Source organism: Electrophorus electricus, chromosome 20 (genome assembly GCF_041902795.1).
Source record: "Electrophorus electricus isolate QZ-2024a chromosome 20, ASM4190279v1, whole genome shotgun sequence".
Lineage (NCBI taxonomy): Eukaryota > Metazoa > Chordata > Actinopteri > Gymnotiformes > Gymnotidae > Electrophorus > Electrophorus electricus.
In genome coordinates this window covers 14,793,042-14,805,611 of record NC_137516.1, presented here as the reverse complement: position 1 = coordinate 14,805,611, position 12,570 = coordinate 14,793,042, and the positions used below count along the sequence as shown (strand labels likewise).

The 12,570-nt window shown below is 47.0% G+C and overlaps 2 protein-coding genes across 10 annotated transcripts in view; both read right to left on the bottom strand.

Annotated features, from left to right (window-relative positions):
• Positions 1–87: 87 nt before the first annotated feature.
• On the bottom strand, positions 88–5,436 carry znf622 (zinc finger protein 622). 2 transcript variants are annotated; one of them, XM_027021052.3, is made up of 7 exons: positions 5,333–5,436; positions 4,022–4,582; positions 3,509–3,778; positions 2,689–2,851; positions 1,953–2,068; positions 1,615–1,758; positions 88–665 (listed from the first exon to the last, which is right to left on the bottom strand). In XM_027021052.3, exons 2-7 carry the CDS (start codon positions 4,575–4,577, stop codon positions 532–534), a joined length of 1,383 nt encoding a protein of 460 aa, XP_026876853.3. In that variant the 5' UTR covers positions 4,578–4,582; positions 5,333–5,436; the 3' UTR covers positions 88–531. The 2 variants fall into 2 exon arrangements, with proteins under 2 accessions (XP_026876853.3, XP_035392117.2); XM_035536224.2 differs by having other exon boundaries at positions 3,509–3,775.
• Positions 5,437–8,256: 2,820 nt separating this feature from the next.
• zgc:110158 (single-stranded DNA-binding protein 3) overlaps positions 8,257–12,570 on the bottom strand; it is a 35,039-nt gene continuing 30,725 nt past the window's right edge. For all 8 annotated transcript variants that reach the window (XM_035536396.2, XM_081703143.1, XM_081703142.1 and 5 more), the window contains 4 exons: positions 12,382–12,460; positions 12,232–12,260; positions 11,975–12,076; positions 8,257–11,655 (listed from right to left, as the gene is read on the bottom strand). In XM_035536396.2, coding sequence (XP_035392289.1) covers positions 11,626–11,655; positions 11,975–12,076; positions 12,232–12,260; positions 12,382–12,460 — 240 coding nt within the window. In that variant the 3' untranslated portion in view covers positions 8,257–11,625. The remainder of the gene's footprint in view (positions 11,656–11,974; positions 12,077–12,231; positions 12,261–12,381; positions 12,461–12,570) is intronic.

The following is a 12,570-nucleotide window of genomic DNA, read 5'->3' as shown; positions in this document are numbered from 1 at the left end:
GAGCCAGCGACCGTTCAGGAGGTTCATTCCTAATCCACCATTCGCTTTGTTTCATTCTTTACGAGTTTCAGTGCCTCAGATACAGTGTTATCTGCCAAAAAACCTTTTATTCAACAAGGTTAATCACATAAGCATCCATTAGCTCATTAAAAGTTAGCAATTTCTGCGTCCACTGAAAAACGGTTGATCGTACAGCTGAGAAGGCCAACAGCCTAGATCCATCGTGTTTTTCATTTAGAACAAATCATTGGCTATTGAAAACTTAATTCGGGGTTACAACCGCTGTAAATTCAGAATAAAGGCATAACAATGTTCAGAATAACAATGCTCTATTCTCCATCCACCAAAACTCTATTTGTTGCAGTATGTCCACCTCACAGTCATTTAATCCAAAAATATATATACATATGATAATAATGTTGTGTGTTCTGATGTAGAACTTCAGAAGGTCCTTAAAGATAAGCGTACACTGGGACACAAACAAGCCCCACTCCCAATGTTCTTTATGCTACCGAGCTGGCAACGAGGCGACTAGAACATGACTTGGTGCCTGAAATAGGTCTGCTTGGTTACGTTGTTGCTCACACCCATCCTCAGCAACCACTTGGCCTTCATCCTCTGCACATATTGCATGTCTTTCTGCTGCTGGGTGACAAAGCTTTTACCTAAAAAAAAAACAAAAAAACAAACATGAAAATTGTTTAGGAACTCCCACACCAAGCTTAGTATTCTTATATATGAGCATTAAGAGACCAGGGAACATCTTGTAAACTAAGAAAAATATTTATATAAACACTCAACTATAGTGTTTTGTTTCTCAAAAAAAAATAAAAAACAAAAATGACACACACACATTATATATCTAACATAGACATAGGTCTGGGCATGGAGCCAGCATTCAAATGAACACACTTGATTGCTAGCCTGCTGTCACAGACTCGGAGCACTTCTCAAGCAAAGCAGAACACAATTGTGCAAGCAGAGAGAGTCAGGATCATACAGCGCTGAGTCCCAGCGCCAGTTAAACCTCATTCATGGTTGCGGAGATAACGGTAGGTTTTTATGGCTAACTAGCGTAGCCTAGCTCTGACTGCCTTCATGTTTCCATATAGTTAATATCAGTTTGGCCAGCGTTAGGTAAAGTTTACATGTGTTTCACCCACCACTGGCACCATTCATTATACACTGGAAAGGGAGATGTTACATCAATATTAACTGGTTATTTACTAGACTCTGGAACAGTACTCATAAGAGACACACTTTGTATATGCACACTGTATTCCCCGAAGAGCAAAAACACACAGATGTAGCTTGTCTGAGGCTTTCTGTCTGCAAATACCATTTATGCCAGCAATGTCTAATGAGTCTTAAGCAATGCTGAGTGTTTTGACATGGTATAATGAAATAACCATAACCATTTGCCTGCCAATCACCCAGGATCACTCAATAATGCTACTTTCTCTATTGAGGAAGGACAGGTGATGGAGTTAAGGGAGACCATGCCATTAGCTTCAATGACTGTTCCCGGTTTTGCATAAAGTGTTTCTGTAAAGTCGACACTAGTAGGATGACGATGACGATGATGATGATGTGGCCAGGTGGTGAGCGCCTCACCGGGTTCTCCTGCCCATCCTAAGGCACGGTACTGCTTCAGGACGCGTCCCACCGCCCGCTGGCTATGGGCCGGAACCAGTGCCCTCTGCGTCCCAAAACGCTGCTTGTAGTACCGCATCAGTGAGCGATGTCCAATCTTGGCCCCTGTGGGGCAAAAAACAAAAGATGTTACCCTCCATTGGTATTCTGCACCTCCACAAATGACAGTTCCACTGAGCTACACATTCAGAATTGACCGATCAGTGCACAAGGGCTTCGCTCAAGAGCTTAACCTCCCGTCCTTGTGCCATACGAGCGCACATCTGTGCTTCTCGGTTGGACACGCATGTCACACATACCTGAGGGGAGCGTGAGCTCCAGCGTCTCGTCATCAAACTCCACAGTCTTCTCGTCTGGCAATTCTTCGCCCTTCATCTCCACATCATCTCCGTCTTTGGCATCTGGGTAGCTACTCCTAATCGACAAAGAAACACACACACACACACACACACACTTTTCAGGGTAAAGAGCATGTAGCTTTGGAGCACTAAATCTATTTTAAAATGACTGGGAAATAAACCTTGCCAATAGTACTACCAAAGTAAATGGTAGGGAGGCAGGTCTGGCATCAATTTAAGTTACCAGCAAGAAGGTCTGTACAAAATTAAACTGGATTCAGCTCAGGATTCAAATGAATCAGCTCACTAACTAATGAAGCTATTATCGTGGTACACGATTCCGCAAGTTCAACGGAGGAAAAGCAAGAACCAGGGCAACAGGAACAATTACTCAGACAGTCAAGATGAATGCATTCACACAGCACTGGTCACCAACCCTGCTCCTGGATATGCCCCAATTAATATACCCAACTAAGTTAATTCGTCTTCAGACCTCCTGGTTGGAGGAGGTGTGTTAGACTTGGGTTTTAGGTGAGATAAAACCTACAAGGAGGTGGCTTGTCAACCCACTAGGATGGAGAACCACTCTTATATAGCTAAACTCATCCTGATTACGTTCAAGGGTCTTGCTGGACTACAACCCTTGAACACGTGCGTCACGTGCCCGAGCGTCTAGGAGGTGAAGTGCTCGTTGCACCTGAAGTCGTAGAAGTCGGCGAACTCCAGGGCTGCGTCTCCATCCGTGTAGAGTTTGCAGTGGCCTTTGTCGTTCATGTGAGCCTGCACTGCCTCCGTAGTGTAAAACGATCTGCCTCTCTCGTTACACCACAGACACACTTTCCCCACGCCGACCTTCTCTCCTGCCGAGGGCAACAAACGAAGCCACCAGTTCATTGGGCGTAAAGCGTGCACGCCGAACGGTGTGTGTGGGCGATGCAGAGTGACAGCAGAGTGGAACGGTGCGCTTTCGTAAAGGAGCCGACCCAAATGAAATGGCATGTACGTGGTTGAAGCTTGATGTTCTCTAGGTCTTTTCTCAGAGCCCATGAAAATGATGGAAAATACAAAGTCCCTAATTAAAGCGCCTAACAGTGAGCATATGTACACTGAGGTCATCACTACCACAACGGATTCTTTGTGGAATCTACAGACATGTTCTCAAAAACTCGACAGTTTTCTGTCTACAGGGACATGACCCTGCACAATGCACAGTAGACTAAACAATATATTTCTCTTTGGTTAAAATAACTGTAGATTAATTTTTTGCAGCCTGCTGGCTTTCCTTCAGTTCAATAAAACCTGTGCCCTTTCTTTAAGTGTTTCTTACACCAACACGCCCCTATTCACTCAGAATCGTTCTCAGCCACAGCAGCATTTCTGGGTGAACGATCATGATAAAAGCCACAGTTGGTCTTACATCACAAGCTAAGGGCTCTTATGACATCACACACACACACACACACACACACACACACACACACACACACACACACACACACACACACACACACACTCACCGAGATATGTGACGAGCCCTCTCAGGTCTACCAAGTACTCAATGTCTGGCAGGAAAAAGCTGTGCACTTTGGTCATGTGCGTCACATTTCTGCCCAACGAGCGCGAATGGTGGTCGCAGAACAGGCAGTCTGTGGCGGGAATGACCCCGGGGGCGGGGGCCGACGCAGACGCGCCCGCTCCCACCATCTGCTCCTCTTCGTCAGCCTCCATCTCTTCATCATCATCATCATCATCATCGTCCTCGTCGTCATCGACGTCTTCCCACTCTTCTGAAATGAGCCTCGTTATCAATACACACTTACATGGGGATTTCCAAAAACAACAACCTCCGATTATGTACGTCTCACCCTCGTAATGTTGTCATTGTTAAAATCACTGTTATTTATTACTACAATCTTGGATAATCACAATTATCTGTGAATCAAACACTAGTATCAAGAATTAAAAGGGGCTGTAGTGTAAAAAGCCACTAAGGGAAGGGCGCTTCGTTTCCTGACACCTGAAGGACACACCTTCTTCTTCCTCCTCCTCCTCCTCCTCCTCCTCCGCTCCGATCTTCTTGGCCTGCTGTTCGAACCACCGCAGCCGAGGCGCCTTGCTCGGCCGTTGCTGGCCCCGCCTTTCAGTGGGTGTGGCTTTCGTCGGGCCACGCCTCTGCCGCTCCCTCAGCGCCCTCTGCAGAGCCTCGTTCTGCGCGTCCTTGTCCAGTGCTGCCGCGCCCTTCTCCAGGTTCTTCTCGTTCAGCCGCTGGACCTCATCACGGGCGGCGGCCAGCGCCCTGCTCTCGACGTGCTGGTGCCTGCTGGACTGCAGGTGGTTGGCGTAGGCGTTGGCGCTGGAGAACCTTTTGCTGCAGGTGGAACAGACGGAGGCGGGGCCGGGGCTCTGCTGCTCGGAGGCCGTCCTCTGCGCCAGCACGCGTGCCTGGAAGCTCTCGGCTGTGACGGGCGGCATGGCGGCGACCTTGCGCTTCAGGTTGTAGCGGTGCCAGTCCGTCTTGTAGTGCGCCCGCTGCATATCGCCGTCGGCGAACCGCACGCGGCAGCTGATGCACGTGTAGGAGGACATGGAGGCTGGCCCAGGGGAAAGGAAACGTTACGGTTCATACAGTACAAGGTTCATAAGGGTGGCATGTTATTGACACGCTAGCTACCTTTTTCAAAAATGAGCATTCAAAATGCTCAATAGTGAAATGACAGCAAAATGGCCGAGGTACAGTGAAGAAGCCGCTTCCATTTACGATGACTGACGGAGGTGAGACGGCATAAACTGGCTCACTCCTGCGTGGCTTAATCTAGTGACCATTTTCCATTACGCATGTGTGTCGCCAAAAAAAATAAATAAATAAAAATTGAAGGGAGGCGATCGCGACCAGCATACACAAAACATTAACCCTAACCCTAAATATTAAGTAAACTGTTTAAATTACTGGCTATTGATTACAAGAGAAAGCCCTGCGTGCATGTGAACCCTCCGTACCCAAACGGGTGCTGCTTCAGGCGCGGCTGTTTTACCTGAGCAGGTAACCGAGCCAAACGGGAAAACTCACGAACCTTCCCTGTCAGTTTAGCGAAAAGGCGAACACATTCGTGCTAAAATGAGAATAAACACTGATCCGTCTCCCTAACTGCCCATTACGGGAATAAAATGGGAGAATAAACACTGATCCGTCTCCCCAACTGCCCATTAAGCGGAGTGTTATAGTGGTGTCCAGTTAGTTAAGTGCACATAACAGATTAAATCTTATTAACTATCACAGACAAAGCAAGACAGACTTTAGAAGGTGGACATATGAGATATGAAGGAAAGAAATATCAGCTCACCTCGTTTCTAGTTCTTTATTGCGGGTAAAACTGGCTACTTTGCGCAACTATCAACACGAGGATAGCGAAGGCGTCCTTTGAACCCAAACTAAGAGAACCCACCTAGTAGCGCCATCTAGCGGCCAAGAGGACCCCAGACACTCAGATGCCGCAGAAGCACACTTTCACTTGTAGGTCTCTAATGACGTTTTGAAAGGAGGAAAATTAAGAAAGAACAGTTACTTTGTCTACTGGTTTGCATTTGGATTGTTTCAGAACAAAAACTCATTGAACTTAAATATCCAGATAAGAGGGACTAATTTTGGTTCATTAAAAAATAGTTTACATGACCATGAAAACAGGCAGGGATTTAATAATCAAAGCAATAATCAAAGCAAAATATATACACACACGTAAGCAAAGGCTTTGGGCCTTATAGAGTAGTGCTTTGTAAAGGAATTCCTTCATATTTACAGTTCCTAATATTCAAAAACACATCCCCATGAGTCATCTAAACCATGACTGAAAAAGTGCCACTTATATGTGTGTGTGTGTGTGTGTGTGTGTGTGTGTGTGTGTATATATATATATGTTTTAGATGACAAACACACACACACACACACACACAGTGTACCATCCACACAAATGCCAGGAACCAACGTTTCCCAGCAGAATATTGTCCAGAGCATCACACTGCCTCCACTGGCTTGCTGGTGCCATCTCTTCCCCAGGTATGCACCACACACACACCCACTCATTCACATGATGTAAAAAGAAAATGTGATTCGAGCAGTCTACCGTCTTCCATTGCTCCATGGACCAGTGCCCACTGCACGTGCCCTCAGTATCGGAGAACACTGGCTGTCTGACCAGTCTGCAACAATGTAGCCCAATGTGCAGCACGCTGCGATGCACTGTGTGTTCTGATGCTGATCTATTATAGTTAGCATGAACGTTTTCAGCCATTTGTACTACGGTAACTTTTCTGTGGGATTGGAGCAGGTGGGATAGCCTCGGTTTCCCACAAACATCAGTGAGCCATGGCATCCATGCCGGTTGACCTTCTCTGGACCACTTTTGCTAGGTACTAGCCATTGAACATCCCACAAGATGTTCCCTTTTGGAGACGCACTGACACGGTTTTCTAAAGTTGCTCAGATCCTTACAGTCACCCATTTTTCCTGCTTCCAACTCATCTACTCCAAATATGAACTGTTCACATGCTGCCTTATACGTCCCACCCCTTAACAGGTGCCACTGTCACAAGATAATCAATGTTATTCACTTCAAAGTGGCTTAATGTTGCAGTTGTTCTGTACACACACACACACACACACACACACACACACACACACGGTTTGTCTCCCATAAATGTGGATTCAGGAAACATTCAGATGCCTTTACTTGTTCCAAATCATTATTCCCATTTTGACCCATTAATCTACACATAAACACTTATAATAACAGTGATGTTATTAAAAGAAACTGAAAACTCTTCTCAACAAATGCAGTCTTTTCTTTGGCACTAAAGTGTGGTCATGTGCATACTGTTTACTTTAATTATCCATGAGACATGTCTAGAACTCAGTTGGAGTCAACCTGTTGCAATTGTTTGGACGTAGCTTAAGGCACATACCTGGATCTGTAAAGGCAGACAATTTACACTGTATCATAAGGTCAAAGACCAGCTGTAAAGTCCAAGGAACTATCTGTGAATCTCTGTGATCAAGCAGAGGCCAGGTACAGATCAGAATAAGGATATAAAACGATACAGCCAAACACAGGAGCGTTCTTGAAGAAAAATATCATCTTTAAAGTGCAGGTGAGATCAGAGGGTGGCAAGGCTTCACCTTTCAACTTGGTGCCCTGAAGCACACAACCAAAACAACACTGGAAAGGCTTCAGGGTAGCTTTCTGAATGTTCCTGAGTGGCCCAGCCAAAGCTCAGACATGAACTCCATGGAACATCTTGTGGAATACCCTGAAGATGGAAGTTTAAAGATGTGCCTCGCCCTATCTGATGGAGCTTGAGAGGAAGACGCACAGCTGTATTTTCTGCCTGAATACTTTTGTAAATTAGACATTTCAGTTTGATTTCAATTTATTTTTGAAACTCTCTAAAAGCACTTTTTCGTCATTATGGGTGATTGAGCTTATATTGATGGGTAAAAATGGTAATTATGTCCATTGAAATCCACAACAGTGTGCATAAAGAGACACCTCCCCGTAGCTAATATGTTCGCTACTCACAATTACGCTGCTGTCTAATGAATTTTCACTCTTGTATGCATGTACGCTGTTCTGCCATCATGAGATAATTAGACGTTTCTTCTGTACATGAACAGTAAAGTGAGTCCCCTCTACATGTCTCTAAAGGACGAGGTGCCACCTTTGGACCCGTGCCAAAAAAAAAGATATTCCTTCGTTAGGGCACTGCATTTACAACTAATTGTGCTCCAGTTAATTGCACTTCCATATGAATTCAAGAACAAGGACGCAGTGACATTGAACCAATGCACGGCCATGGCTCCCGCGCCTGGTGGGCAACGTGCTGCTTGCACGGCGTGCGAGTCAAATTACGGGGTGACGGATTTGGAGCGGATTCCGCGGGTGCATCCGGCAGATCAGATTAAAAACGTCACCGGCATTTAACTGGTTAAAATATTTGCACGAAGGAAGCTGGGAATATGGAAGATGTTGCATGCCAATAGTCATACGCTCCATTTATTATTAATGCATGGCAGCTTGTATCCAATATGAGTGACGAAAAGGCCAGGGCTCAAATATGAAAGCATACAAATACAAGCAGAGCTCTTAATTAATGTAGGACTTCTTGTTAAAACTGGTTACGTTATTTTTATTAGTCTTAAATTCGTATCTACAGCGACGGGACACGAGCAAAAATAAGTGACGACTCCATGAAAAAAAGCAAACGAACAAAAAAATTACATTTATTACTGATGCATTTTTCCATCTTTTAATAAACGACTTTTTTAATTTCAGTCTAAAGAAACGTTTACAATAGAAAGAAAACATACAAAGGACTTCGATAACTACACGAGACACGAAAGCGTCCCCAAGACGAGGGCCCGAACTAGTCTACCATGACACAGAAAGCAAAGCGGAGAGGCTGCGGCTTCGTACTCAATGCTGCTTTTTAAGAAAGAACGAAGAAACGGCGCAGGAGAAACGACATTTGCCAAGCCCATCCCTTCCCCTCAGTCCCCCTCATGTGTCGTTATTATACAGCATCAAGACAGGAGCACGGAGATGACCGGCGGGACAGGGTTTACACGGGCACAGAGCGGACGCTGCCACTTAAAAAATAAACAAAAACAAAAACAAAAGGCATCTCCGACCACAGAGGAAACGCCTCCTCTCCTTTTATTACTTTTCACAATTCGTATTTAGGCGTTTTTTTTTTCTTCAACTTTTTTACATTTTCGTTTTAAATAGATTTTTTCTAAAAAAAAAAAATCCTTCATAGCAAAGTCTGCGTATGCGTGGTCCCTTGAGGTCTCCGAAGCGGACGAGAGTCCCGCGTGCATGTGAAATGCGCGTTCACGGATGCCCCGGTGGTGGTGGTGGTGGGGGGGGGGGGCAAAGGACGGACGTCCGTGACCTCCGGCGCCCCGCCCCGTTTTTGTTTCGTTACCCCGTGTGCACGCCAAAGCCGCGCAAGAAAACCGGTGATCCTGAGCGCGCCGTGAAGGCGGACGCATGGCCGCGAGTCCGGCGAGACTGTTGGTTCTGCTACAGAGCTGCCGCACCACCGTCACGAGCTCTCGGATCTGATGTCTGCGTGCGTTCGTTTCTCCCCAACGCACGAGCCATAACGATCCCTAGAAAAGGGCTACAAAAGAGGCTCGCGTGCGTGCAGGGATCTTGCGTGGAATGCCCAGGAACGGAGAACGTGCCTTCAGCGATGAGGGTGCTTTGTTTTTTCCTGTTTCCTTTACATCTTTCACAAGCTGTGTGTCCACTGGTAGTGACAAATATCAAAACAATGATATCAAAATGCATTTTACAGTATTTACAATGACCAAACAGAAGCAGAGCGACACCGTATGCTTGAGGTGGGAGATGGCTGGAGAGTGTCCCAACACGTCCACGAAACAAGAGTCTCCCAGCGTGTAGGCCCCCCCAGACGCAGACACTTGCACACTTCTGTGCTCAGTGCCGTATTTGGCTTCAAACATTTCCAAGACACAAGCTAACCATCCAAAAAAAAAAAGATCCTGAAAGACATTTAGCTTGAAAGCGATGAATATAAAACACAGCAGCAAACCAGGGACAACTGCAGAGCGCCGATGGAGAGAGGCAGCGCGGCCTACGAGACGCGGGGCGCAGGCCACAACCCTACGTGCGGGCCAAGGTGCGGAGTGAGGCAGCATTGCTCACATCTTGGGGGGGGGGGGGGGGGTTGGAAGAGAGGGGGTTCGGTACGTGGGACCGGGCGGAGTCTCTTCTGGCGGGGGGGGGGGGGTGGGGGCGACCTGCGTCGTGCCGTGGAAAAGCGGAGGCGGGAAAACTGGCCCGGCCTAGTCTAGAGGAGGCTGGTGATGGCTGTGGACTATTTACAGGCAGCGGTGCGCTGTGCAGTGTGCCGGGCTTCTTTTCCACAGCCTTTCCTTTCTCCGGGTGGAGAGACGGTACCTCGCGTGAACATTACCGAACTATTTAAAAATAAAGAACAAAAGGAGTGAGAGAGAGAGAGAGGGAGAGAGACCCGACTCGCACAAAACTGCGTTTGAGGAGCAGACGCCGTCATGAGGCCAGCCATGAAGGTTCTTTTCTGCTACGGGACGCAGCGGGAGAAGCGGCCCGCTGTCTACTGGAGACGACGGCGCCCGTGTGACCGCAGGGACAGCGGGTGAGGACGTAGGTTTCCAGGGGCAGGGTGCCAGGTGGGTCAAAGTTCAGAGGGTATGGTACAAATCAGTAGGAGACAGCTTAGACTGCCATATTTACATGTTTACAACACGTCCTGAAGCGCTGCATCTAGCAAAACAAGATGCACAACCATTTGACTGAATTCAAGAGGATAAAAGAATAAATAAAATGTAACGATTTAAGCGACGTCAGTTCTAATCATAATTGCAACTGATATTTAGTACAATAAAGCAGTTGGGTTTTTTTAAGCTATGGGAGAACAGCATTCTTTGTCTCTATATAAAAAAAACCAAAAGCAAATCAGAAAGAAACAGGAAATTTTTGTAACTGTGTTGCCCCATGTTGGCTGATAGCTCCTAGTCCTGGACAGCGAGCTTGACATAGCGAGACAAAAACCTTGCAGTGAAGGTTTACTGTAACTGACAGTCCTGTGACACTTTGGAACCTCATCAAAAAAGGGACATGGTGAATTCCTGGGCGGGGGCAGAGGTCACATAAAACAGAAACCCCAAAGCCAAGAGATGTCCCCACTCCTTAAAAAAAAAAAAAAAGCCACAGAACCCACAATGAAACACATCCAAGTAATTCACAAAAATGATAAGACAGTTCCTACGGTGTATTGTGAATGTGTGCTTACTGTTTTGCTGTCATGGTTACTTAGATACGATGTGCCCTTCCAAGGAAAAATACCCTAAACTCAATAGTTATTACAATATTAATGAATAAAAAAGAAAAACAATAATTATTAATAATACAATACATACACAGAAACAACGAAAACGCTCATAGCCCAGTACATCTTCAGGGGTTCACTCTTGCATCTAAAGGGGGGGGGGGGGGTGGAGAAGATTCAAAGCAAGAAGAAAACCTAAACCATGGTGAGATTAGACATCCCAGTATGAAACCTACTGCATTGATCCAAAAAGTCAAAGCATAAATGATCGTTGACTTCAAGAGAGTTTGGGCATCCAAGCCAAGCGCACCAAGTCGGCTACAGAGGATCGTGCCAGGCACACTCCCGCCTGGTCAGTCCGCCCCTCTGCTCAGGAGCGTGCATGGCCTCGCGGGCCTCTTCAGTGTCCGGAGGCGGAGAGGAAGCCTGACAGGCAGGCGGAGTCATTCAGCACGCGCTTCCTTTCAGTTGGGGGCCGCTTCCTGTCGTCGCCGGCCGGTTTGCCTGCGCCGGGCCGGACGACTCTAGCGCGGGTCCCGCAGTCGGTGGGGGGGGGGGGGGGGGGGGTGTCCAGGCGAAGCAAGGAGTGGGAGGGATCAGCAGGGTCAAAAGGAACGAGGTTTGGAGAGTTAAAAAAAAAAAATGTAGAAAAAAAACAAAAAACAAAAACCCAAACATCAAATAATAAAAAAAAGAAATGAAAAATGTAAAAAAAAAAAAGAAAAAATAAATAAAAAAAACAACAACCTCACACACTCATCGTCATGTTGGGTGAATACTGGAAAGACAAGAGGGGAGGGGTAGATAAGGGAGGTAAGATTAAGATACGCGTATGATAAATAGGCCAAAAAAATGCCCGATTTTGTGTCGACATCGGAGGAAACATGAAACCATGTGACTTTGCCCGGCAAAGTTCAAAAGGTCTCCGTCCCGGAGACAGGTGGTACATGAGACGGGCCATTTCCCCGTCTAAGATCATAACACCGTAAAAAAAACACTGACAAAAAAAATACAGCCATGAGTGCTCATCCCAGTGGGTGTGGCCTCCAGAGTACCCGCTGGGAGGAGCTGCAGGAGTGGGGCGGAGCTTTACTCACACTTTCGCTTTGGAACGGGTTGAGGAAGTTGCCGCCCATCTCGGCGTCGTCCCGGGGCGTGCCCGGCGGGTTGTTCATGCCCGCCATGTTATTCGGCGAGTTCTGCGGGACGAAGTCGTTAGAAGTAGATAAAGTAGATAATGCTAAGACAGCAAGGGTCTCGTCTGTTCCAACTAAGTGCCCGACACGTTAATATAAAAGCACATGAAAGTTTTTAAAGCTCAAGACTTGGATATGTGTGGCTAAGTGCTGTTTACCTTTGGCAGCCCATCCATATCTCCCGAGCCTGAAAACGAGAGAGAGAGAGAGAGAGAGAGGGTTAGGCACTGGCGACACACCACCACCAGGGGGAGCTTGAACACAAGTGCTGAACAGTGTGCGCGCACTCCTCGTGACGTCGTGCTCACCTAACGACCCGTTCATGTGATGGGGTTCCATGGAGCCCATGCCTCCCATGGGACCGTCTGGACCTGGACCCATCGGGAACTGCAACGACAAGAGGCCGGGTTAGCGTGTGGCCCTGAAAGCGCGCGGGCCAGCGCGCGGGCCAGCGCGCGGGCTTCGTCCTTAATGGGAGGGGACTTTTGGCGAGCCGG